Raw genomic sequence first — 26,929 nt, 5'->3', positions numbered from 1 at the left:
ACTCGCGATGACAGCTTGTGTTAAAGTTTCATGTTCAATCATCCCACAGGCCTCTGACCTACTTGGGCCTGAAGATCTTCTCCCGCTTTGGGGTCTGTGAGTTCCTAAACTGCCCTGAAGCCACTTTGCGCTCCTGGCTACAAGTCATTGAAGCGAACTACCACTCGAGTAACTCCTACCACAACTCTACCCATGCAGCTGATGTCCTGCATGCAACGGCCTATTTTCTCTGCAAAGAGAGGGTCAAGGTAAATTAATAATGTTAGTTTTAAAAAGTATATTACAAATTAAGCTCATATTTCCTAATTACTTGTATCATTTAGAATTAAAAACAATGTTCACTTGTGGTTTATTTGAATGATCTTCGGTCAGAACCAGATGCTATAGATGGATAAAATAGTTTTTTAAAGCTTCAGCAGCCTGCCCTACTTTTGTTTGCAAGAGTTCACCATTTCTGATTTTTGGACCCAGACCTCTACAAGTAACTAAATGCTGGAAGGTAACACAGTCAGACAGAAGTCTCAGCACGGTCTTGGGTGTCACTTGTCTTGTCTGAGTCTACTTTATCCTAAAAAGTCTTGGTTTTGTCCATGTGTGTCAGTAGCTCAGTAACTGTTGGGTGATGTGCAGTGGCTAAAGCTGCTTACCAAACAGTCTATTTCTGAACTCAGTGCAGTGATCTTTCATTGGCTTAGCCCATAAACTGTGAAGTTATATCACCATGGTTAATAAATCCCTTGAAATCTGCAGGGTTAGCAGGTTTAAAATCTGTTATGTACTGTTGTATAGCATACTCTTTAAATGTGTTAAATATACCTCAAATCAAAAGTAGAACAAAGCTTAAAAAAAAAACAACAACCCAAAAACCAAGTGCTTTAAAGACTAAATGATTTTTGTTTTCTGGCTAGCATTAGACATGAAATGTGTATTGATAAAAGAATAGTGCAAAAGTCTTGAGCCACTCCTCGTTTCTTTCTGTTATGCTTCCAAGGAGTCAGACTTTCTTGTGTTATTATTTTTATCATTATTATTTTATTTATATTTTTACAGCAGCCATATTTTACTCCATTTAACACTGACCTTTGAATCAGCTCAGCATAAAAATGCATCTAGCTTAAGCAATGAACCAGCATTGTGTCCACACGTAACAGACAAGTCAGCAAGCAGTCTGTCACAAAAACAATATTTTTTCCCACTTTTTCAGTCGAATCTATGAAAAATATCAAAGATAACTCAGTTTGATGGACATATAGCTTTTCCTCACCAACACGATGATTCCCAAAGAACTGTTTGCTGAAATGTTCTTAAAAAATGTGAGGAAATTGGACAAATGGGAGGCAAAAGAAGAAATGACAGCCCTAAAAACACTATATAGATGAACAGTTTTTGAAAGTCATGTCTTTAGGAAAGAGGAACCAATCCAGCAAACGATCTGAGAGATAAATCTGAATCCTCAGTTGATTCATTTCCTGCTCACTGAAGTCTCATCAGAAATGGTCTCAGTGGAAGGGTGGCTGTCAAGAAAGCTTTTCCTAAGGAAGGGAAACGGGAAGAAAATTACACCAGAACTGAAATGAAAATCAGTGACCACAGGTCTTAATAAATGATGAATCCAAATTGGAAAATTTTGGTTCAAATTGTTGTTGTGTGTACGGAGGAGGTCAGGAGAGAGGTACAACAATGAGTGTGAGCAGCCATCTATAAAACACGGTGGAGGTTCTCTGATGGTTTGGGGCTGAATCTCAACAAATGTTGTTGGGAATATAAAACTGATGGAATTATAAAATCTGAAAATGCTTTCAGATCTTCTATGCAAAACCAGCTGGAAACATTGGCTTCATCTTTAACACACTGCCAGTGCAGTAAAAGCAAACCTGGGTAGAAGAACGCACAGTGGAACAATATCAGTCATGGATTGGACTCCCCAGACCCCAGATCTCAACATTGTTAAAGCAGTGTGGGATCATCTTGACAGAGAACTGAACAAAGATGGAAATGTTTGTTATATAAATGTTATAATAGTAGAAGGTTATACTGTGCCAACTGTTAGTATAACTTATCATTCACCTGATAACGGTTAGGCTATTCAAATGCCAACCTTTAACTTCATTGGCTTCTACCAACAGCAAAGTCTGGATCCCATTGATGAGGTGGCCGCCCTGATTGCTGCTACCGTGCACGATGTGGACCACCCAGGCCGTACCAACAGCTTCCTTTGCAATGCAGGAAGCGAGCTGGCCATCCTCTATAATGACACAGCTGTACTAGAGAGTCACCATGCCGCACTGGCCTTCCAGATCACCACGAGAGATGATAAGTGCAACATCTTCAAAAACATAGAAAGGTAGGAGATTTATGATGTGGCCGTCTGTGCGCTTGCTTTTACTGCCAGCAGCTCTGTAAAACACCACAAGTTCCCCAAACATAAATGTATTAGGTGTCCAGACTTTAAGCTTTTTCCCTAATAACTGAGTTAAGAGGAGGAATTTTTAGGATGTAGCTACATTTGAAGCCTCAAGGCCTAAATTAGTTATCGTTTAGACAGCTTGATGTCTAGTATAATCTGCTGTCACTGTGTGCTCAAAGGACTAATATTTGCCACACAGCCTTTGCTTGCACAGAGTTGGAAAACTGATTACTAAATTTCTATTTTGGGATTAATTATTTATTTCAGTTTAAGTGAATTTGCTGACTTTTGATCAGATAAACCATGATTCCAGGTATTTTATTTTACGTTTTTTTTTTTTTTTTGCACGCTCTACAAAATCTTTAGATTTTGCAACATGCAAGGTCAGGCTCATTATATTTAACATATGGAAGCACTTTGAGACACGCACATGATCTGAAGTATCATAGGACTTAAGTCTCCTTATGCACTGATGAAAGTGATACTGTGTGTTTGTGTGTGCTGACAGCAGCAGGGTAGTAATGTGATTTGAGTCCCAAAACAGAATAGCTCACATTTGCTGGTCCCCTCCAAGGGGGAAGGTGAACAAAGCATTCATTCATGGCCACTGTCACTGTAGTGAAGGGGAAAACTGTTCACACGGGTTTCCAGGCTATTTACCACACTGTCATCTCACTCTCTGTTTTCACTTCTCCCCGTCTTTCTCTCCCTTACCCACGTGATTTCTGTCAACACTTTCTCTCAAGGAATGAATATCGAACATTACGACAGGCCATCATTGACATGGTGCTCGCAACTGAGATGACCAAACACTTTGAGCATGTCAACAAGTTTGTCAACAGCATCAACAAACCACTGGCTGCTCTGGAGGAGAATGGGGTGAGAATGAAACTGGAACACTCTTAAATGATTTTTAATATAGATTTCATACCTGTGAGGAAATATAATTTCCCTTTTTTCCCCTTTCCCCCCTAAATAAACCAGATAATGATACACCAACAGTAAGCGAGCCACAGTGTCTTAAGGGCTTAGGGAGATGATGATACTGGTGTTTGCTGTGGTACAGATGTCTTTGTGGGGGGAGAGTTTTGCAACTTGCTACCATCTTTCTCATCCCTGTGTGGAATGCTCAACACAGACATTTAAAAGCTGTATTGCTTTTTTAAGTGTAGGATTTTTAGAGGGCTTGTGCGTTTGTGTCTGATGTAAAATGTGATGAAGGTCAGGTTTGGTTAATAAAAGAGTGCCTTGAGGGAAAAACATAATATCGTTTGACTGTAAGACAAAACACAAAGATCGGGAATAAAATAACTCTGCTAGGGGAAACGGATCTTCTTCTGCAGGTTGGTTTAACATTACTCTCAGTGAATTCAGTCTTGTAACATAAAGTACAACCCATATGTTGTGACTTCATGAAGATTGCTGTGCTCATTTACATGGAAGTGTAACGCATAATTAAACGTCTAGAAGACTAAACCCTATCAGCTGCCAGGGCTGCTCTTTGTAAAGACATATCAGGTTATTCGTGAAGTAGTACACTTGTAAGGTGCTGTTGATTTTAACTAAAAACTTGAATTTGAGTTTATTTTGTGGTAAATGTTTGCTTTTTCTTTTCTTCTTTCCTTATATACAGGGAAACAACGATGAGGAATCTGTCAAAAGCGTCTTGACATCCCCCGAGAATCGCATCCTTGTCAAGCGGATGCTGATTAAATGTGCAGACATATCCAATCCATGTAGGCCTCAGGAGCTCTGTATAGAATGGGCTGGACGAATCTCAGAGGAGTATTTTGCACAGGTGATTAGAAGGGGCAAAAAATAACATGGTGTTGAATGCGTGTGGAAATGGATCCAGCAGGAAGCAGCTGTAATGTGTTTACTGGGATTGATGACTCCTTGCGCTCTTATCTCTGATGCAGACTGACGAGGAGAAGAGACAAGGTCTACCGGTGGTCATGCCTGTGTTTGACAGAAACACTTGTAGCATCCCAAAGTCCCAGATTTCCTTCATAGACTACTTCATTACAGACATGTTTGATGCATGGGACGGTAAGTCTGCACAGCATGACATAAAAAGTACTTTTATATCTATATTTGTGTCAATTCCTATGCATGCACAGGACCAATATTCGTAGGAGGTTCAGTTATTCGCTGTAATGTGATTAGGTGGCATTTGTCTTTCACTGCCATAATAAAATTCTCAGTGTTATTAGATCACAGCAAGCATACTCGGTGTTTGGTGCCATCAAACATGGCCTTTTGTTGCCTTGTAAAGAAATTAATCCAAAGGCTCATACTGTAGGCAGATACACTATAGATGTTATCATCCTGGTAAGCTTGCTAGTGTTGTCTAGCTTGGATGGATTGGCACGCCCGTAGACTGTTAGGGAGCATCGCATGCACATAGATGTCTTCTAATTAGTGCTAACTCACAAATAAAATAGTCCTACATTTTCACACAGCCATGTTATTATCAGATAATCATTAAAAAAATGCTGCAAAAGGCACCGAAACCACAAACACAGTTGAGAGGACTAGTTCAGTGACTTCACTTGGTGACACAGCTTGCATTGGCTGCTGTAGCAGTAGCCGTGCTCTATATCTGCTTGTATACCAAGAGGTTATTCACTTGGGGTGGGCTGTGATGCTTCAGTTGTTTAGAACCACTCTCAAGTGGCAATTAGGTTGCTCTAAAGTCCAATCATGCTCTTTTCTCCGTGTAAAAGCCGACAGCTGACACACCATTGGGGGCAGAGGAGGTTACTAATTCTCCATAATGTGCCCCAAACATACAGGGGACAAAAAAATGGAGTTTATTCCTCACTTTCTGTAATGGTAAATTATTACTTATAAAGTGCTTTTCTACAAGCCTCATTCACCCTGTCATAAAAGCACTTTTTTTCCCCTCCACCTAAGTGCATTCATGCATACACTCACACTCCAGTGCATGCATCAGGGGCAACTTTGAGTTCAGTATCTTGCCCGAGGATGCTTTGACGTTCAGAGAAAAGTAAATGGTAAATGGCCTGTATTTGTATAGCGCTTTTCTAGTCCCTAAGGACCCCAAAAAGTAGCCGGGGAATCGATCCACCGACCTTCCGACTGGTTTACGACTCGCGCTATCTAATTAAAGTTAGTGCCGACATACAACGCTAACTGATTTATCCCCCTGTAATTAGTTAGCATGCATGTGAGTGGAGGGATGACAGCTGAAGAGCCAAAATGGTGGATTACGTCAGTATTATGGTTTCATTCTCTTTTCTGTTTTTTTTTTCCTGTGTGCCCGTGCACACACACACGTCTGTATTGCAAGTATTGGTTATTTGTGCAGAAATGACATGAAACTATAGCGAGGCAGATTCAGTTTATTATGACTCTCATAATAATAATAATAATATTAATTTGATCCATCACTTTTATTGGGTATTCGGCCATTGGTAGAACCAAAGTGGCCGTCGGAGGAACAGCAGTTTTTGTCACGTTCCGCTGTCTTCATTTTTCAGCACCAGATGCTGCTGCTTGTTTTTATACTGTGACAGTGAGATAGAGATGTTTATTAAATATAAATGTGTCGTACTATCTTTGAAACAAAATGTAATCTTTAAGCCTCATCTTGATCTTGCTTTTTCTTCTCCCCAGCTTTTGCAGACCTCCCCAATCTTATGCAGCACTTGGACAACAACTTCAAGTATTGGAAAGGCCTGGATGAGAGGAAGCTGCACAGCCTGCGACCACCTCCCGAGTAGGTGCTGCAGTGTTTGTGCCCTGGGACTCTGTAATCTGAGGCAGACCTCCTCTCTCTCTCTTGGCTGGGGGGGGTCTCTCTCCCTGCCAGCCCAGCCAGCCAAGGGGCTTCCTCGCCTTCACTCTCCTGCTTCCGTAGCACACCGAGCGTCCACATGTCCGTCCATACAGAGAACCACAGAAGGACTTCCTTCCTGACAGGCAGTTGCAGCTGTAATGCTGCGGGCTTTACGAGCCTGTCGTACGCGAACTGTGACAAACAGACACGGACACGCAGCATCCTTACGAACTTCTTGTGCCTCTCAGGCAATCACAGTGTAGCTGGTCAAGTGACATGACTGAAAGAGGGTCATTAGCGGTCTTCTGGCGAAGCACCCGTCCCTCCCCGATCGCCACGTGGGCACTCCTGTCTGCCTGTGAAGTTGTTGTTTGAGTAAAAACTGCTTGTTTACTGAAAAGACTCGATGGAAGCGTGGTCTGGATGAAAAAATGTATCTTTTCAAACCAGGCTGTGAAATCACTTTTGACCTCCATTCCTGTGCTCGCAGCAAGGCAGGACTGCTCTTTCAACCCCCTGGAGGTCACACCATGAAAGAACACTCCACTGCTTTCCTTTGTTTTGTTTGTTTGTTTGTTTGTTTGTTTTTGTTTTTGTTTTGGGGCAATATTCACACGTGTCCGAGAGAAACCCAACCAAGTTGACACATAGCTATCTTAGTAGACATGTGAGAGGAGATGCTTTCTTTATGGGTTGGGGGCGGTGGACCTTTCTCTTAGGCCACCACTGAGAGACAAAAACCTCAACATCACAATCGTAGGTATCTAACTGCAGATGATTTGGTGTGTACATTTTTCTTAAGATGTTCCATATTTTCTATATAAAAATTCCTAAATGAATTAGTTGACGAGAACAAAATGAATTTATGAAGAGCGAGAAAAGCCAAAGCTAATGAAGACAAATACTACTATAACTCTCGAAAATTCACAATTATTATTCATATGAAGCATTACCATATTAAACTTTTTTTTTTTAAATTTTTTTTATCAAAAGTACAGTACCAGTTTGAATGAACACTTTTGTATTGCACTGTAAACAATATTAGAAATGTCTACGTCTCAGTGATTTGTCCAGGGATGGGATGTTGCATTGGAGAATAAGCTGTTATTGTTGATCATCGGGAGTTTGCGTGTGTGTGTGTGTGTGTGTGTGTGTGTGTGTGTGTGTGTGTGTGTGTGTGTGCGCATGCGCGTGTGGGTATGTTTTGGTTGTTGCTGCGAGTGCGTGGGTGTATTCATTGCTGCAACAATCCCTTGCTCTTGGTTTAATGCTGTAAACCGCTCGACATTTGACAACAGCAGAAATATGTGAAAACATTTTGGACTTGAAAAATTTTGTCTCCCAGAAATTTTTGTATCTGGTTTATCCTACTGAAAAGACTGCCTTATTTTATACAATATTTATACAGTACATCCCACTGTGCAACTGCAACAGACATCTGGAGTTTTTATTATGACATAGTCAGAAGGTTATGTTCAAGGAAATCTCAATATTTTTATAGACAATGAATTTTACACTGGATTTGCAGCAAAAGAGATCAACCATTATAGCTATCTGAATACTTTTGAATGGGATGGTCACGCAGAGCATGTATACAGAGAACTAAATGGTTAAGAAGGATGTGGATCGCAGAGTTGTCTATCACTGTCTTTAAGCAGTCTCCTGGAGGCCACCTTGTATTGATTTTCTTTTTTCTTCTTCTTCTTCTTTGTTTTTGGATCAAACATCATTCTATTTTGGCCACTTGTCCAACATCCTTCTGCACAGACCCAGGGAACAGCTTTTTGTTCAAGGTTGGATTCAGATTAGGATACTAATATATGTTAAAGATTGTCGCTTATTAAGAATATTTCCTCTTTAAACAGTATATTAAATGCCATAACAGCTAAGCAAATGGTGGTTAACAAGATGCGCTGACCACGATTATCGTTGTTTCTCTCAAATGACAGAAATGTACACGCAATCAGGGGATTTGTTTGTTCCTTCTGATACACATTGGTCTGAAGGCACGGGAAAAAAAATTAGAAACTATTCAATGAAAAATAAAATAATGTCAATTATATATTTAATGTCTATGATTCAATGCCTTTTTTCTTTTTGACTTGCTCATTTATTTCATGCCTGCAGTAAGACTCTGTGTCTGCCTCTTCAGGTTACTTCCATTAGTTTATTCTTTTCTTTTGACTTAATTTAAATAAAAGGTTTTCAACATTTTGTGAAGCATCTCAAACTACATGGCAGCCGGATAACACCCCGTGTGACACACTTCAATATAGTATAAAATGGTGAAAAAACAAACACAGTAACATGTGACTGAGGCTACTTTTTTCTGTAGCACTTTCTTTTTAATCTACAAACCTCGAGGAAAAATAAGACACGTGTAAGATTCTTATTTTCATTTTCTTTTTGATCCTCCCACATATGGTTAAAACGGGACTTTTTAACTCTGGTTCAAAGTACATACTCCTTAATTATTTTTTAAAGCTGCTTCATTGAGGTATTGGAGAAAGAACACGGTCTTGCTGGTTGGTAGGAAATGGAAAATAAACAACAGTCTTCAGTGTTTACATCACTTAGCCGACCCATATATCCACCACAACCTCCTCCCTTCAAGGTTTTGCCTTTTTACAGACAATGTAGTTCAACTTCCAACTTCTTTCCCAGCACATGGGAGTCAATAAGTCACACTGCTGCTGCTAGAGATCCTTGTCAGCTAAATATAAACACGGGTCATTTAAAGTTCATCCTCTTCCTCTTTAACAGTGTTACAAACTGTTAATTTCTATAGAAACTGCTCATAACACACACTTAATCCATGCTGTTTGTGTGAACAGGTGAATATGTGTGGGATGGGGTTGTTTTTTTTTTTTTTTTTGGCTACATTGAACATAGTCTCCAAGTCCTTAAAGGAAATGCATGAAGGCTGCCAGTTCTTACTGTCTGTGCCTAAAGTACAGTTATACTAGCTGTCTGTTTAACAAAACTGACCCATATATAGCCTGTCTGACGGATGTATTGCCTGGTTACTATATACAGGCACTAAACATTGAGCTGCAGGTACAAGCATACACACAACAATGACAGGACGGTTTGTGCATGGTAATATTGGCAGCAGAAATATGGCACTAAATTTTCATAATGTCTCTCTTGTAGACACAATAAGGTACGCAACGCGAGCAAATGCGGAACTGTACAAAAAGACAGACATGTTGTATTTGATGCTTTCGGCCTGAGATTGCATGCAAAATGGGAAAATAAGCGCTTTGTGTTCGCGCTGTCCTTGGTTTAAGATGCTGGGGGGAGAAAAAAATAAACTTTTTAATGTGTTTCTTTTCTTTTACTTTATTTTAAATCAACAGGCTAGCATAACGCTACGTTAACCAGGTGAGCCTTGATTTGTTATGAAGCGTACTGAAAGTGAGAGAGACTCTTCCAGAACACGAGGACAGCTCCGCTTCCGCCAAGTCAGACTTTGCGACAAGTCGTCAGAAGAAATCGCCGGAGCAGGAGAGAAAGAAGACCGATGGCTAAGGCCGTGTAGCTTTTGTACTGTATCCGAAAACTAGTATCAATTTACTATCTATTTAGTGGAGTTGTGCTATGTCTTCAGGAATGACGGGGCAAACACCGTGAGTGTCTGTTTAGTTTGTTAGAACTGAGTAGTCGTTACACAAGCTAACGCCACACTGCAGAGTTCACCGAACAGTAAGCTAGCTTAATCTGCTAACTGCCAGCACTACCATGGCCTGTTAGTAAAAGTTAGATTGCAGGGTGTTATTTGACGCTAAAAAAAATTCAACAACATACATGGGTTACTCTGAGCTTATGTGTTCAGTGTACACCAAAATTATATTTTATTGGAAAAACTCGTGAAACCGTATCGTAACTTGATAGCTAGCTAGCTTAGCTCTCGGCGTCTGATAGCTTAGCAATGACTAACGCCGTCTTATTTGCTAATATGTTAGCTAACAGCTTCTACCGTTACCAGAATCCACAGATTTTACACACGAAAGATTGTTAAAACATTGAAATGCACCGGTATGACAGATGTCTAGTAACGCGGAATACGATTGGCTAAAATAAACAGCTATTCACCACGTTTACTGTTTAGCATCATCAGCGAAGTGTTAGGCAATTTGTCTTGTGATACCACAATGTATTAGTGTACGGTATCTAAACAGATCGTTATAGCACAGACAAAATGTTGTGCCGATACTTTAAATTCCAATGACTGGTTTGGACAGTGGTAATATGGGTGCTCATGTAGTATTTCTCAGGCTGTCCTTAGGTTAAAATACCTAGTCCCCTTTTATTTGACGTCACGGAGTTGTTTTTTGTTTATATTTATTTTAGGCAAATAATAATAATAACTTTATTTGCGTAACACGTGTCAAAACAAAGTATTTCCCAAGACATAATGGAAAACATTTAGGAAGAAATAAAGATGAAAAAGCGTTAGGTATAGGAATACTGTCAATAAATAATTTGATAAACTTGGATTGTTATAGTATTATAGTTATAGTATGTTATATGTTATAGTATATCTTTTTTTCAGGTGCCTAACCAGCCGTTGGGATAAGCCAGCCCAGCCTAAACAGAGTGTAGACATACAGCAGCAGAAGAGCAGTGAAAATGCAGCCCACCCTATCTCATTGTCAGGAGTCGTTTCTGGACCAAACAGCACAGTTTCCCAGGCACCAGAAACGGGAGGAAAATCTCCTCAGGGAGGAGTTGAAATGGCTGCAGCAATGGCTGCTAAAATAAATGCTATGTTGATGGCAAAAGGAAAGCTGTTGACTCCTCCACCATTACTTGCAAAGGTGTGCAGTTAGAGAGCTGCTTTGAATAACTGTATCATGTATGTTTTTGTCGTTATTAATGGAGTTTAAGTTTTCTGTGTTATTTCATATATTTTAGACTCCTCCAAGTGTGCCTGTGCCAGCTGTTACAGAAGAGATGGTGGTCACTGAAGTCGACATAAATGATGTACCACTCAACTGCAGGGACCTTCTTACTAAAGGCAAAACACAGGAGGAGGTTGGTGGAAAGTGACCATAGCAGTGTTCCATTTAACACTTTTGTCACACTTTAAGAACTTTTAAAACAAGTTGTCTCTTAAAATATCTTTTTTTTTTTTTTCTTTTTTTAAATCTTCTTTTACCTTTTTCAGATTCGACAGTTTAGTGGAGCCATCGTTTCAACAAAAGGTCATTTCATGACAGAAACTGAAAAGGGAATAGCAGCAGGGTATGTGTTTCAAGTCTTAATACTTTGTTTCTGCAAAAGTAGACCCCCCCCCCCCCCCCTTCCCACCCATTTGCATATTGTGTCTTAAGAAAATCTACATTAATTATTTACTAGAATAGTGAAGTTTATCTAATAAAAGTAAACAGACAAACCTGAATTAATGAGTTTTGCAGTGATAAAGAGTGTAAAATGTTGTCCATGACCGATTTTCTTTCCTTTAGACAAAGACCTTTGTATTTGCACGTTCAGGGAAAGACTCAAGAACAAGTCAACAGTAAGTAGCACATTTTATTGGCTTAATATGCTGAGGCTGACATCATCTAATGTAATTCACAAATGTCACAGCATGTAACAATTGATGTGGCAGATGCTCAAATATTGGTCACTTTTCTTTGCAACAGAGGCTGTAATCAGGATAAAGGAGATCATCTCTGAGGATGTGATGAGGACCTCAGCAGCCTCGGGGGGACAGCAGGTGCCTGTAATTCCACCGCTCACTCTCTACCCTCAGCCGCCTCGACCTGTCGTTCCTTCTACTGTGCCACGGATGCCCAATACCACTTCAGTGCCAGCCCAGGGTCATCGACCAGCAGCTCCTCATTTAGGGGTAGGCAGATGATTAAAAAATAAAGTCAAATTTGTGTGAACTCATCAAACCCTAAATATCAACAACTTGATCTTTAATTTTGTTATTTATGTTTCCTTAAGTATTGGACAAAGACAGATAAGCTGTACATTGTAACCAAAGGTTCAAGACTAACAGTGCTTAGTGAGAAAGATTCTGTAGTCAGGCAGTAAACTGAGGGACACACAGTAGTAGGATTGTTTATTTGGGTGTATAACAATGCTACATTACTCAAAACCTAAGATAAAGTTAGGGTTATGAAATATAAAATTAATTATGCAGACTAGGTTATTGGGAGTGGAGGTAAAGAAAGTGAAGCAAGTGGAGACTATGTTGCTTTCACTGATACCTGCCTCCAAAATTAAGGAGCAGAGAGAACGTCCCTGGTCTACAGTGAAAAGCCTTGGATTACTGCATCTGCTTACAAAGCACTTTTGCCTAATGTCAAGCATGATTTCACTAAACAGCCATAAGGTACATGGTATTGGTAAGGTAACCATGTCTTTATTTCTCTTCAGAGTTTTGTGCACACAAAGATTTTTGTGGGTCTGGACCAAGCGTTGCCTTCATTCAATGTGAAAGAAAAGGTTGAGGGTCCAGCAGGTTCGTACCTGAGTCACATCCAGACAGAGACGGGAGCTCGAGTCTTCCTCAGAGGAAAAGGTTCTGGCTACATAGAACAAGCATCGAAACGAGAGTCCTTTGAACCTCTTTATGTCTACATCAGGTATGTTCATTCTAATTGGAAGAGTCGTTAAATGACATATACACACATTCAGTATGTGCTGTGTGGTTTCAGTGTTAGAGCCCTGCTTGCAGATGAATGGTCGTTTGCTGCATGGCTTTTGCTAGTTTTACTAACCTGATGAACACTGCGCATCTGCAGCATGTGCTAAATGGTTCAGGTGTAGGCCAGAGTTGTGTCTCTTCAGACCATTGATGTGGGAGAGATCCAGAGGCACAGAATTCATCCAAGGAGATTTCTGCTTTTTGAAAAGACAAAGCTTTCTGTAGAAACTGGAAAAACAGTTTTAATGACGTAAATCCTGTAAATTACCTTTCCTATTGCTATTCCAACAGTCTAGCAGCTTATTTTTGTTTTTTCTTTGCCAGTGAGTTGAGCTAGCACGTATTAGGCACAAGTTTTAAAGGTTATGGCACAGTGTTGGCTTCACAGTTGGTCTATGTAATGATAATATGTGGCTTTAGTCCTTTACTAAGTCTGTTACATCCTGTTTAACAATGGACCTTTGTTACAGCCACCCAAATGCAGCTGGATTGGAATCGGCAAAGAAACTCACAGAGAGTCTCCTGGAAACCGTAAGTACACACTGTTATCACTGTATTTGTGTCAGAGGGGATTTGTATTGCATGAAAGTCTTACAGGAGGTGTAAGAAAGTGAAGCTACTAAAGCGTATAGTTTTCACTGATACCCACCTCCAAAAGTGAAAGTGGTAGTGTGAACCACCTGATCTCCAGAGATAGGTTTTGAGTGCTCTGCACCTACCCACAAAACTTTCTGATTATAGAGCTGCAGTTTTGTCTGGTTCATTACATCATTTTAATGTTTCTTTCATTCTTTAGGTGAGAGCTGAGCATGCACGTATGGTGTCGATATACACAGCCACGGGCTCGACACAGTGTGAGTATTCTTCTTAAGTCTTGTAACTAAACAGGCAAATTCCAACAGGGTGACCAAATGTAAGGTACTGACTAACTTCGTTCTCCTTGTGGTAATTAATCCTCCCGTGACGTCTTTAGTGGCTCAGCAATTGCTTGAAATAGTAGGTCACAGTTGTCAAAACACCCTGTTATTGATCCATGTGATATGTGCTATTAACTCAGGGTTCTATACTTTCATTTCAGCATACGCAGTACATGGATTTCCACCTAATAGCAATTACTCTAGCCAGGGGTCCTGGTATAACTACCCAGCAAATGGGTATGCTGGCGGCTATTCAGCGTATCCAGGAGCCACTGGTTATTGGAGTAAGGCAAATGGTCCCCCAAGTCATTCTAACTTGTCGACAAACCCTCCATCTTCTCAGGCAATGGTTCAGTATCCGGTGTGTCCTAGGAAACCGCATCCCTATCTTGTTCAGGTAATTATAAAAGTCTAAAGCTGCCACTACTTAAAGTTCCCATTTATTAGTCAGCTGATTTAGAGTGCTACATTTTTAATTGCTTGTTGGAAGAGCCATCAAAAACTGTGACATCATATAGCTAAAACCACTGAATAGATTAATCAGTTTCCAGTTTCAGTGCAAGTTTACACTAGAAGTGCAATAAGACATGAAAGTCATCGAGGTCTTTAGGAGGAGTTTTAGTTCTCTTAAAGTCCTGTGGCAGCATCAATGTGTATGTGTTGGTTTTGCCCTACCCAAGGATCCAAGCAGCAGTGAGACAGTGGAGCCTGAAGGATCTTTAAATACCCCCCCTGACTCAGGAAGTCCCAAGCATCAATTCCAGGAGGGGGCTAAGGATGAAAAGGTTAGCTGAAAAGTAACATCTGTACATATCACTAATAGATAATTCTGCCCATTTTAACATGACCATTACTCACCGATAAACCTGTCTGAATTGCAGCTGATTAGTCCATCTGGTTTTAAACAGAGACGCTTCAGGCATCACTGCTAAACAACCAACATTGGACAGAATTACACATAATTATAGCTCATGAAATTATTGTATGAAAATATTAGTTTCAGTTTGTTCAGCATAAATACTGACCGTCTCTTTTGCTTTCTGTTTTCCCAGTTAGTTGTTTACCAAATTACACAAGTGTTTAAGCTGAAAGTTATTGTCTGTAATACAAATGGCCATCAAACGGAGCTAAGCAGTGTTTTTTGATCACAGACATTAGTTTCATCTGTATCACTGTGTTAATTTAAAAAAAAAAAAAAAAAAAAAAATTAATACGGGGAGGGGATCTGTGACTTCTGCCATTGCTATTTGTGTTTTCGGATTTTCAATGGTGTCAGAAATATAGGCAATCACTATTGTGCTAATAAAACACCAGCAGTTCCACTCTACATGTGCATGATCATTTAGAGCCCATGCTGGAAAAAGTGTGTGTTAAAATTAGGGGTGCAACAATACTCGGATCGATATTGAACTGTTCGATACAGTGCTTTCGGTTCGGTACGCATATGTATCGAACAATACAAAATTTTTCATTTATTTTATCAACTTTACTTCTGACGATGCTGTCTGTGTTGAGCGCTCAGTGGATCTGCACTCGACAGTGCAGCCTAGGCAGAGTAGTCGAACGCAGATTCACTGAGCGCAGGGCAAGCTAGTGAGACAGAAGTTAAGCTGTCATTGCAACATGGCAAATTGAACCTCCCCCACCCTCATTCAGATCTGGCGTTTGGAACTATTTTGGTTTTCATGTGACGTATGACCCTGAAGGTCAGCACGTCATGGACAAAAGTAAAACAGTATGTTGCATGTGCCACGCAATGCTCAATTACATGGTGGGAACTAGTGTGTTAGCGCAGTTAGCTCGTTAACGTGTTGGCCATCCAGCCCCATGCACGGGGCGATCCACGGTAGCTCGTTAACGGAGATTTGCGGTGTTGTGGAGTTAACGTCATTTCAACGAGATTAACGCTGAAAGCACTAGTGGGGAACACAACGAATATGACTGCACATTTACTCCGACATCATCCTAGTGCAAAGACAAGTGGAAGCAGACAAAAACAACAAGCACGCATGCTACAAACTTTACCCGAGTCATTTAGACAGCTGTTAGCACATGATTCTCCTTATGGGGACCTGATATGTTTAATATGCTGCTGAGAGTATAGCCCAGAAGAAGCGGATAGTATAGCTTTTATTTTGGAAAGAGCCATTTCTCTGTAATAAACTCTCTTTTCCAAAGATGAGTGATTTCTCGATCAGATAAAAAAAAAATTTTATTACTTTGTTGTTTCAGCAACATTAAATTTAAAAACTGTACTTTTGAGTTAAAATATATATTTATAATTTTAATAAATGACAAATTAAAAAGGCATGAACATTTTTTTTTTTTGTATTGAAAAAATATCGAACCGTGACACCAAAGTATCAAACCGAACCGTGAATTTTGTGTATCGTTGCACCCCTAGTTAAAGTATGTCCTATTATAGGCCAAACTCGAAACTTCCGTTTTTATCAAAAATTTTAGAGAAAGCAGTCTGTCTTCAAATACAGGCTTACTTAGTTGCAAATAATATTACTGACAAATACCAGTCTGACTTTAAGCCACACCATAGCACTGAAATGGCCCTTCTAAGAGTCTATAATGATCTTCTTGTATTTGCTGACTCTAGTCGCCCTGCCGTTTTAGTTTTATTGGATCTGTCTTCACCCTTTCACATGGTTGATCATAATATACTCTTGAGGAGGCTAGAGCATGTTGTAGGCATCAAGGGTTCTGCCCTTAACTGGTTTAATTCTTACCTCACAGATAGATCCTTCTCTGTTGTGATGGGAGGATACTCTTCCTCTGTTGCCCCTCTCTGTTGTGGTGTGCCCCAGGGGTCTGTATTGGGCCCTCTATTATTCTCTTTGTGTATGCTACCCTTGGGCTCCATATTTGAAAAATACAATATTTCTTATCACTTTTACACTGATGACATTCAAATCTATCGTCAACTGACTGATGATTTGTCAGCATCATTGAACTCCCTGTACGATTGCCTGAGAGAGGTTAAAGATTGGCTGTCAGATAATTCTCTCATTTTAAATGAGAAAAAAACTGAAGTTACGGTGTTCGACAGCCATATTCCTTGAGACCAGCTTGTTGCCCTGCTGGGGCCCCTAGCTAACTGTCTCTCTGATTCTATGCGTAACCTGGGTGTCTATTTGGATAGCTCCTTTAAGCTTGATAAGCAAGTATCATCTGTAGTTAAATCTGTTTTTGTTTTTTTTTTGTTTTGTTTTTTTTCCAACTGCGCCAGATTTCTAAAGCTAAGCATTATATACCACACAGGGACCTGGAAAAACTTATCCACGCTTTTGTGACCTCCAGGTTAGATTACTGTAATTCTCTCTACTGTTCTCTCTTCAAAGGCTGCGACTCGTTCAGAATGCTGCGGCTCGCCTTCTTACTGGAACTAGAAAATTTGACCCTATTACTCCGGGTCTTGTTGATCTACACTGCTTACCAATCAAATATCGCATTGAGCTTAAAATCTTGCTACTCACTTTTAAAATCCTGAATAACATTGCGCCCGGCTACCTCACTGACCTCCTCAATCTGTACACTCCTTGTCGTGCATTAAGATCATCAGGTCAATTACTCCTGGCCCAACCTAAGTTTAGACTGAAGACCATAGGCGATCATGCCTTTGCTTCAGCTGAACAAAACCTTTGGAATAGCCTCCCTGCTTCTATTCGAGCCATGGACTCTATCCAATCCTTTAAATCAAGATTAAAAGCATATCTATTTGACTTGGCTTTCCTGACCAGTTAATACCCTTTTAAATCTTTTAAATTTTACACTTTTAAATCTTTTAAGTTTTATTAAATTTATTATTTTATTATTAATTTTACTGCTGTTTTTGTCTTCTTAGCAGATTTTGTATTTATCTAACTCTTCTGGTCTGTTAGTGCCTCTATGCTGCCTGTGCTTGTGCCCGATTTGTACCCTGTTATTGACTTATGCTGACTCTCCATATTACTGTGAAGCACTTTGGTGTGCCTTCGGGTTTTTAAATGTGCTATATAAATAAAATTGTATTGTACTAACAACATGTTCCAATTAGGAAGATAACATTAGATTACTGTTCAGTAAAGATGTGAAAAGTACAACAGGTTTGTTTTGGGTTTTTTTGTTTTTGTTTGATTGCATTTGGCCACAACTTTGGCTTGGATGAAAATCTGATCATGTTTTATCAGTGCTCAGTTCAAAAACAAACTTTATTGAAGCTGTAGTGCCTATTATCTCCCATCAAAAGCACTTTGGGTTGTAATTTATAAGCAGATTTCTCTCTAGTTGCTCCCTACTATAGATCTGCCTTTAAATTCAGATATTTTAAAATAGAATATTAAAGATTTTAATGCCTTAGTCCATGCAAGAGGTCTGTGTTATACAGCGGGGGAAATATTAATTTGATCCCCTGCTTGAATTTGTTAGCTGGCTCACTTAGAAACTGCATAAAAGTTCTGAAATGATTTACATGTAGATGAGTGAAATGAATATTTGATCTCAAAGTATAGTTTGACAGTAGTAAGATGTGTCTTTGTAGTTTGTCACCATGTTTGCACTGTTGTTTGGTCTTGCTCATGATGGTGGACAGGTTTAAATTGAAGTAACTGGACAGGTTTGCTTGATACACATAATGAGTTGAATGAGATCAGGAGTAATTATTTGTCATCTCTGTGCCACACAGCCTATCTGTGGGATCCGGGTTTTATGGGATAGTCTATTGAATAGTTGTTTTTTTTCCTGGTTTCTCTCCATTACATTGGAACTACCATAAAAATTAGCAACTGTTCATTTCTTTGTAAGTGAGCAAACTTGCTGGATCTTGTTGCAGCCTTAGCTGAGTATCAAAATAACTTGAAGCAAATGGGAAGCTCTGAGTGTCTTCCAAGGTTTTCACATGCTAAAATAATTTTCTTTTGAGACAAGCTTTTTCTTTTGAAAGTTTGTAAAAAGGCTTGAATGTTCTGTCTTTTTAGCCCTACGCCATCTCTCCAGAGGGTCCAACTCATCAGGAGTCCACCCTTCCTGCACCCAGTGTTGGCGAGGAGAAAGAAGTAGAAAGGTCTGCTCATAGATCATTGTTTTTCCCTTGTTCTTCATGAGTCTTGTGTAGCGTAGATATTCATATTTTTCTCTGTTCAGGTTTCTGATGCCTCCCCCGCCACCTCCCTGCGTGGCTCCCGCCGCTGTTGCACGCAAAAGGCCAAGAGATGCCGTGACGGATGATCCAGCGAGTCTGCCCAGCAGCACCGCGTCATTGGGTATGCTGTTCTTTATTTCCTAATACTCTGAGAGCCTGAGTACTCAGATATTTCTTCTGTGGTGTTGTCTGTTACATGAAATGGCATCTCCCCCCCGTGGAGCAATGGGGGAGGAGTGGAGACCTGTGTGAAACCTTCCGCTGGTGAAACTCACTAACATGCTCTTCTTGTATATGTTTTTTGTCTTTCCCTTGTTTTCTCTCTCAACATGTGTCCCTGGACCTGCCTGTTATGGATGTGTGATCTGCTGCCGTTTCATTTGATATCTTCCCTCCCCCTGGCTGTGGATCAAACGAACTCAAAAACCACCGCTAATATGGGGCTCCTCAATGGGTTTCCTTTTTGTTTTCTTCTCCTGCTTTGTCTACTCCCCTTCTCTTTTCTCTTTTTCTCTTGCTCATATCTCCCACCTTTCTTCTACTTCTCTCTCTCTCTCTCCATTTTTCTTTTTTTCCTTTATTGTGCTCTTGCAGGTGTTCAAGACGAGGTGTGCGAGAAGAAGCCTAAAGTGTTCAGTGATACATCAGGGTTAGTGCCCTATGGAGGGGATTCCTCCGATGAAGAGGAGGAGAGGAGCCGTAGCAGTAAGACAGATAACTCATAACCTCTGCCCCGTCCCATCCCCACTGTCCAGGACATTCATAGACCACATTCAGTAGATCAGCAAGTTTCACAAACTCAAACCGCATCAAAGGAAAAGTCCACCCTTGTATCATACACTGTTCTGGCATGTTACACCACATTTACTACAAAGACAAATATATTTGCTGACAACTGCCTTCGCACAAAGCAGGGGAGAGTCCTTTTTATTCTTCCGTTTTTCAGAACAGATGCATTTTTAATTTTAAGCTCTGTCAGGATCTTGGAGACAGTTCTTTGAAAGTTTGTGTACCCCTTTTACTATTGACATACCTTTTAGATCAGGTAGCCAACCTTCAAAGCCCATCGGTCTTCATACAGCATTCGTAACATGCTTTTAAAAAAAGGACACATGTGGAAATAGAAGGTTTTTTTGGGGGGGAGTAAAGTAAGGGGGGGGGGCGTATTCAAACTTTCTGCTGCCTATGTAGAAAATGTAAATATAGAAGTCTAGATGCGAACTATTTCAGCGTCAGTGTGGATTTATGTTAAAATGTCACACCTCTTTGGGCTACATTTGTGGGTTTTTTATTTTCATTTTATTTTTTTATGAAATAGTGATCTGATTGCAAATTCAAACACATCATCATTAGCCACTTTATACAGTGTGTGGAAGTATTCTGGGTGGACTTTCCTTCTACATATGTGAATATAGTTGTATTATAATTTCAATTGGTTTTTTTCCCCCTTTCATTTTTTTCTCAAATGCATTTTTTTTTTTTTTTTTTTTTGGTGGGAGCGCAAAGAAAAGACAGCTCCTTATTTCCCCCTTTGGACTTAAACACTCAAGTCTGCTGCAGTCACAGGTGGTTTAAATATTGTACAATTTAGTGAAACCTTTTCTTATCTTGGAAAATGGTGTATGCCTGTTCCCATGGAATACTATAATAAAAACATTTGAAAGCAGTGTGTTGTCTTTAGTGAGAAAGTTCCGTTTTTAATGGAGAATGATGTTACAAACATTGGTTTTGTTCGATGTCACCGAGCTCTTTGGTAAGTATTAAAGTCGATAATTGTTTTGTCCTTGTTGCCTGGGTTTTTATTTCTTCTTGATACTTCTGATGTCAGATGAATGTGTATTCAGGAGCTTCTATGCTGTTGTGTACAGTAAGCGCTCCCGGGTTGTCCAGGCTAAAGCAGGGGTGGACGTAATTTTGGAAGTGACAGTGGAAGGTGTGCAGATGTTGTTCCAGATTTACGTTAAAGAAAGACAGAGTCCCTCTGTCGTAGTCGAGTGCCACTCCAATCCGTACGGGGTTCACAGTGATCCTCAAGTCAGGACTCCAGCCGTTGTGCAGAAACTCGTATTTATGCCTAACAAAGGGAGAAGCATTATTATTGAGTGTGTCAAAAAGCAATTTTATTCATACTGTTGATGATTTTCCCGCTCTGTCAGCCATTAGGAAAGCAGATGCTGAATAATGAGCCAACAGCAGGATTTCAAATGGCTGCAGCTTAAAGAAAATGAAAAATGTGCTTGTTAAATTGTGCGTAGGCAGAATCAACAAGAAGATGTCCACAATGGGAGCCATATTCAGGGCTCGTGTGATATGCTGCTGCGAATGACTCGCTAAATGTGATAATTCATCTGTCCTGCTTTGTTCCAAGAAGAGTTGCCATAGAAACTATTATAAAGTAACAGATATTCAGCTGTGGGCTTTTCTCCCTTCAATGGGCTTAGTTTCACACAGAACGGATGCACTTTTTTTTTTTTTTTTGCTTAGGAAAGGGAAAATTTCTGAATGCTAAAAATAAAGTCTTGGCCCAGTTTCTGAGAACTGCAATAGTAGGCCCTCAGAGGATCCGCATGTTAATTCTGCTATCAGATTGGTGGAAAAGTCTGCATCTATTAGGTCTGTGGAGTCCTGTGAAAATGTCTGCTTCTTTTCAGGGAACAAGTATATTTAAGAAAAATGACTGAGCAGAAAACCAAAGCTACTACAGCACTTGTCTTGAAAACACGCAGACGCTGTTCAAACTGAGATGATTAAGATGAAATATATGGGGACTTTGTTACAGCAATCGGATACAAGTATTTTGCGGTTCAGCAGTTGTGCTTTTGTATATTTGCTAAACCGTTGTTCACAGGCATAGTTTACCTATAGGATCCCTGGTGTGCAGTTATTTTGGAGGAGTACTAATGTGTAAAGAGTACTGACAGGACATCACAGGGTGTTCAGCAGTGAAGCTGATGAAAGAACCCTGGCTGGTACTGACTGCTACCTGGATGGACTCAGGATGTGTCTCATACACCACGAGGTACTGTTGGCCCCAAGATACGAGTTCCTCTCTGTGTCCTCATAGGCAACACCGATCCGGAACTCTGTCCCATCATCCACCTCAACTTCCCAGTAATGCCTTCCTCGCACTGGAATCAGATCCCCAAGGACAGCTACACATCTGTAAAGACACTGACATTTAAACATCTGCAAGTGTATAGAGTCATCTTTATAAGTCAAGGTTCCCATTATTCGCACCTGGTAAAGGTGTTGTCATCTAAGGCCATGGCACTTATGGGAAGTTCTTCATCTCCATAAAAGATTGTGAAGCCATCTTCAGAGATGGACAGGCAAGGATGGGCAGTGTCCTCCAGGAGATAGAAAAACGTACCTGCACAGGTAAATGGGTGTTTGATTGCAAAGACTGCCTGAATCCAAGTATGTAGTAAGAAGGTATATTTATTTAAGCTATGGCTTAAACACAGGACATCAGATTGATTTATTCTAATCATGCAACCTCTGTTTAAACAAGGCTAACAATAAATAAACTTATATGCTCTTTCTAAGCGAAAGGAGTCTCAAACATGATGGGGATGATCAACAAGTAGATGCTTAAAGTTACAAACAGACATAACTGTTCTGCTTTAAACGATAAGGTCCATACCGCCTATGAGTGAGCCAAAAACATAATGAAAACGCTGATCCCAATTGTTTCTCACCTGTCGTGGTGATAGAAATTGGTTCACTCCTGTCACTGGGCCCTCCGATGTTGACCGCTCTCACAGAGATGAGGTAACGTTGTCCTGGCTGCAGCTGGATCAGACACTGACAGGTGGGCACTGCTACAATAGACCTGGGGTTGTAATTGAGACATGAGGGTCACGCGTCTTCCTTTAAATATATAGTAAATGCAGAACACTGATCACTTTGTGAACTGTATTTTATTGTGTATGGTTACCAAAACATAAATCACTGAAAGATCACCTTGAAATTCTGGTGGTTAAACAGAAACTTATATTTGTATATACTCATAATTGAACATTTTCTTTAAGTCTAGCTTGAAAAAAAAAATCATAATAAAAAGAGTTTACTGCACAGATAAATGTTTAAAGTGTTCTCCAGAGCGACTGGATAAGAAATGAAAATGACCCCAAATGTGGGCACAGCATTCTAGCTGAGGCCAACAGCACTGCAAGGGCTGAAGCTAAGAATAGATTTTCTAGGACAGAGTGCATCTTGATTCAGCAGCTCTATATCCATGGGACCTCAAAAAAACAAAACTTCCCAGGCAAGCACTAACACCAGCTTGTTTATTTTGAAGCAAAAGCCTTATCAAAGGAAAAAGCCAGTGGAGCCTAATATCACGGAGTACTGCGTCTTTGAAGCTCTGCGTTTCCAGCCAAGCGCTTCTATTTTTACCGAGCTATTTTAACTTTAACTCTAGGCGTGGCCTTTTCAAAGTGACAGATTTCAAGGAGAGGGCACGGTTAAATTTTGAGCTTGCCAAATCGGTCTCGTTAATAACACCTCTTACTCGGTAATGCTGCTCTCTGTGCCGTCTGCACCCATCTCCCTGAGCTCCACCGTGTAGGAGTCTACGGGGTTGGTGTTTCCTGACTCCCAGCGGATCAGAGCAGCCTCTGGACAGCTACTGCACTCCCTCTGCTTAATCACTGGAGGTGATGGCACTAGGGGAGAGAGGATTTAGACTTTTATTCCCACCAACACACCACTTTGGAGTGATTGCAAAGCTGAGGAAAGTGGCAGAACTATTATTATTTTAAACTGCCACAAGTTTAAGAACTCCTCACGTAGTTGGAGAGTGGCATTTGTTACCCGTCATGTATAAGGCCTTCTCGCTGGCTGGGCTGATGCCTGTGGTATTGGTAGCCGTCACCCAGAGCTCGTACTGAGCATTGGGCAGCAAATCTGCAACAGTGCAGTGCGTCTCCTTCAACGTTACCTTGCTCACTTAAATAAAAAACAAAAAGATGAGCACACCTTTAGATCGCAATATTTTCAGGGAGATCAGTAGATACAAGTTGAGCAGCAGATGGTGACATTATCATGCAGTGCACATCTGCAGGGAGCGTCTCTGGTTTATACCCTGCGGTGTGAAGGTGCTGTCTGCTGGTGTATCCTCCAGCACCGGCCTGTAGTAAAGCTCGTAGTACTCCACTGTGTCATCAGAGAACAAGCTCCAGCACACGCGCAGGGATGTCTGAGTGGCAGAGTTGGGCATCTGGGGATTGATTACTGGGGCAGATGGAGCTGGGGGTTGTTTGATAGAGATTCACTGTAAATTCAGCACAGTTATCAAGAAGTCTTTTTAAAGTACAAAAATCTAAATGTTAAGACAGCTCTGTTCTGGTTGAAGCTCAACACTGACACCTCTGTGTGATTCCTATTATTAGGATTCTCATTTTCAGTGACGCAAGACACGGCGTGTTGCTAGATTTGTATTTTTCAAGTGACAGAGAAGGAGGCGGAAAGTGAACCAGAGGAGGCGATTTGTAGATTCAGACCTGGAACAACGTTGATCGAGTCCATCATGGTTTTGACATCCGACAGGTCAGCGAGCGGTGTGTTGAATTCAAGACATGTAGACAGCGTGAGGTCAACCTCGTCTTTGGCAAACTCCTCGATTCTAGTGTGGTACAGAACAAAAAAAAGCCCTGATTTTAAAAAACGTGCAGTGCGTTATCAGGCTAATGTTCAAAATTTGACCATAAAATAAATACTTTACGTGCTTTTCATCAAGCATGCAAGCATGTTTTGTACAGTGGATGGAGTTTGTTCAGCAGAGTTGTGTCTGTGGGTTGTGCCCATGAATGAATATGAATGATTGAAGTCTGAAGAAACAAGACATATTGTCAGTTTAACAGCATTTGTCGCAAGTCAGCCAACACAACCATATTGAGATGCCGTCCCACAGCAGCGTGTGACCAAGCTGGTGACCAGCATGAGGAGGAGGTGCCAGGCTGTTGTGGCTGTGTGTGGATCTTCCACGTGCTACTCAGGGCCCTGTTTGTTAAATGAATAAATTGTTTCTTCAGACTTTAATCATCCAGTCCAATAAACTACACCAAACAAGAGTCAGTAGCAGAATAAGCTGACTGGTATTGGAAGAGGAAATTTGGCAAGTGTTTCACGGGCGCGACCCACATACTCAACTCTGCTGCTCAGCCCACAAATGCATTTTCCCTAATAAATGTGGCTACATTTAAGGGGAAATAAACAGGCTTTCCAACGTATAGGTCTATTGGCAGGAAGCAACCTTACAAAAATAAATAAATAAATAAAATAATTGACCAAATACAAATTTCTTTACTTTTTGTGCTAGGTTCAAGGTTCTTTTTTTGTTTTTATTTGCTAAGTTCAGTAAGTGGACCTTCAACTGGGATTTTAAAATATATCAAGTTAAATAAAACTAAAGTCTGAAACTAAAGGGAAGACAAATCTCACATGTTATTGATGCTCGATCTCTTAATATCACACCTGCAGTGTCACACTGTGCAGACTCACTGTGCAGCCTCATGCTTACCTTTTAATTGTGGGCATAACTGTCTGTCAATAAAATCCAAAGAAGTAATTTCAATAGCAAAATAAATAAATGAATAAATGCTAATCAATGCTTCATATCCACAATTGCATTAGCTGGCCATGTTTTATTTATTTATTTATTTTTGGGGCCATCTGCAAATATGATCCAGTGGAGTCATTTATCACCTTCAAAAGAAGCCTCTTGTCCTGGCTGCGGTAGACCTCCTGCGCTGTCTCGATGAGCTCCTTGGAGGCATCGAGTGCCTGACCACAGGCCAGCAGCTGACCGTACAGGGCTTCCAGCTTACTCTTCTTCTCCTCCTCCAACCTTGCCGCGCTCTCATCCTGTCGCTGAGACAGTGTCTGCAGCACGTCATTGTAGTGCTGCTCCAAGTGCTGCTCTTGACGGCCAAAATTCTCCTGTACGTGCAATAATATGAGAGAGTTAGAGTGTAACACATTTGTTTTACAGGAAAGAACAAATTAAAAAAACAACAATTTGATGTAATAAAATGGGCTTGTGATGACTTTATTACTGTCTATGAGTAAAAAAAAAAAGGAAAAAAGCATCTCTGCATATTCATATGATAATAAAACAGTAAAGTTATGTCAAAACAAAGGAGATCAGACTAGACGTTTGAGTAGTACCTCCACTGTAAGGAAGATCTCTTCCAGATGACCAGCAAAGCTCTCCATCTCTGCAACCTTCTCTTGCAGCTGATCGCGAATCAAGATGATCTCCCCCTGAAAGCAGTCATAACGCAAGCTTGAGCTCTTTTCACATTTAATTCAAACCTGCAACACAGACTACAATGAGGGGTAACAGTTAAGAGTTTATGTTGCTGTTTACTATGAGTGTATCTTAATCAGATGTTTCCCCTCACTCAGCTATTTATTTTACTCTTCTGTATTGTGTTGGCATTCTCTCAGAGAAGTGATTAAATGCAATGAGACGACTGTGGCTGAACATAGGTAGTTAGTTAGTGTCCTCACCTCAGTTTCTCCCTCCTTAAAAGCATCCTCCTCACCATCACTTCCATCTTCTGCTGCAGTGGGAGATGGAGGTGAGCCTACATTGTAGGTCTCCATAGCAGTAGACTCTCTGCTTAACTCCTGGAGCTCGGCTTCCTCTGCAATTACACCCAGCCTGCCTCCTCTGATCTCATACAAGTCCATGATGACAAGGACTCAGGCGAGGACTGAGGCTTAAGTATCTGTTAGTGTCCTGAAACTGCATCGGAGGAGAATTTAACAAAGCAGAACTGCTATAGTGAGCAAGCAGCTGATAACAAATTTACCTGAAAATTTAAGGGAGCCGTTTGGTTCTTAGACAGCCTTTTCAGGCCAGCAGCAGTATCCGGCAGGACAGCAGTGACAGAAATAGATGGGACTGTGTTTGCTCACATTTCACAGGCATGCCAAACATCTACACAGGAAGTTCGTTATTAATGAAATAGATTCATTAAACGTGGTCGAAAGTCTGCAGAGGTCT

At 40.5% G+C, this 26,929-nt stretch overlaps 3 protein-coding genes across 4 annotated transcripts in view; 2 read left to right on the top strand and 1 right to left on the bottom strand.

The window, feature by feature from the left end:
* pde8a (phosphodiesterase 8A) overlaps positions 1-7,096 on the top strand; it is a 51,679-nt gene extending 44,583 nt beyond the window's left edge. Inside the window, exons 17-22 of the mRNA XM_085404788.1 lie at positions 50-248; positions 2,127-2,344; positions 3,154-3,286; positions 4,041-4,205; positions 4,327-4,456; positions 6,047-7,096. Coding sequence (XP_085260914.1) covers positions 50-248; positions 2,127-2,344; positions 3,154-3,286; positions 4,041-4,205; positions 4,327-4,456; positions 6,047-6,153 — 952 coding nt within the window. The 3' untranslated portion in view covers positions 6,154-7,096. The remainder of the gene's footprint in view (positions 1-49; positions 249-2,126; positions 2,345-3,153; positions 3,287-4,040; positions 4,206-4,326; positions 4,457-6,046) is intronic.
* Positions 7,097-9,670: 2,574 nt separating this feature from the next.
* Positions 9,671-20,457, top strand: LOC146678910 (KH homology domain-containing protein 4-like). The gene is made up of 14 exons (XM_085404750.1): positions 9,671-9,838; positions 10,765-11,029; positions 11,127-11,246; positions 11,380-11,456; positions 11,678-11,730; positions 11,858-12,063; positions 12,600-12,808; positions 13,341-13,401; positions 13,667-13,724; positions 13,949-14,184; positions 14,468-14,572; positions 18,752-18,837; positions 18,918-19,036; positions 19,510-20,457. Exons 1-14 carry the CDS (start codon positions 9,810-9,812, stop codon positions 19,638-19,640), a joined length of 1,755 nt encoding a protein of 584 aa, XP_085260876.1. The 5' UTR covers positions 9,671-9,809; the 3' UTR covers positions 19,641-20,457.
* On the bottom strand, positions 20,331-26,879 carry fsd2 (fibronectin type III and SPRY domain containing 2). Of its 2 annotated transcripts, XM_085404738.1 has the most exons (13): positions 26,736-26,879; positions 26,431-26,668; positions 26,086-26,181; positions 25,624-25,857; positions 25,439-25,461; positions 24,420-24,541; positions 24,001-24,165; positions 23,731-23,865; positions 23,429-23,582; positions 22,614-22,747; positions 22,153-22,285; positions 21,899-22,075; positions 20,331-20,989 (listed from the first exon to the last, which is right to left on the bottom strand). In XM_085404738.1, exons 2-13 carry the CDS (start codon positions 26,611-26,613, stop codon positions 20,740-20,742), a joined length of 1,806 nt encoding a protein of 601 aa, XP_085260864.1. In that variant the 5' UTR covers positions 26,614-26,668; positions 26,736-26,879; the 3' UTR covers positions 20,331-20,739. The 2 variants fall into 2 exon arrangements, with proteins under 2 accessions (XP_085260864.1, XP_085260857.1); XM_085404731.1 differs by having other exon boundaries at positions 26,431-26,811.
* Between the last annotated feature and the right edge of the window lie 50 nt (positions 26,880-26,929).

The sequence above is a fragment of the Rhamphochromis longiceps genome, linkage group LG1, assembly GCF_057381845.1.
Source record: "Rhamphochromis longiceps isolate RC_006_pf linkage group LG1, R_longiceps_female_GT1.1, whole genome shotgun sequence".
Taxonomy (NCBI): domain Eukaryota; kingdom Metazoa; phylum Chordata; class Actinopteri; order Cichliformes; family Cichlidae; genus Rhamphochromis; species Rhamphochromis longiceps.
The sequence above is the reverse complement of the archived record's forward strand: the minus strand, read 5'-3'. Positions and strand labels throughout refer to the sequence as shown.

Coding starts and splice junctions, on each gene's coding strand:
- fsd2 (XM_085404738.1), bottom strand. CDS start 26,613: ATGGACTTGTATGAGATCAGAGGAGGCAGGCTGGGTGTAATTGCAGAG. Junction 24,166..24,419: donor CTCGATCAACGTTGTTCCAG/GTCTGAATCTAC, acceptor AACAACCCCCAG/CTCCATCTGCCCCAGTAATC. Junction 23,583..23,730: donor GAAGGCCTTATACATGACGG/GTAACAAATGCC, acceptor TCTCTCCCCTAG/TGCCATCACCTCCAGTGATT.
- LOC146678910 (XM_085404750.1), top strand. CDS start 9,810: ATGTCTTCAGGAATGACGGGGCAAACACC. Junction 11,247..11,379: donor AAGGCAAAACACAGGAGGAG/GTTGGTGGAAAG, acceptor TACCTTTTTCAG/ATTCGACAGTTTAGTGGAGC. Junction 11,457..11,677: donor GAAAAGGGAATAGCAGCAGG/GTATGTGTTTCA, acceptor TCTTTCCTTTAG/ACAAAGACCTTTGTATTTGC.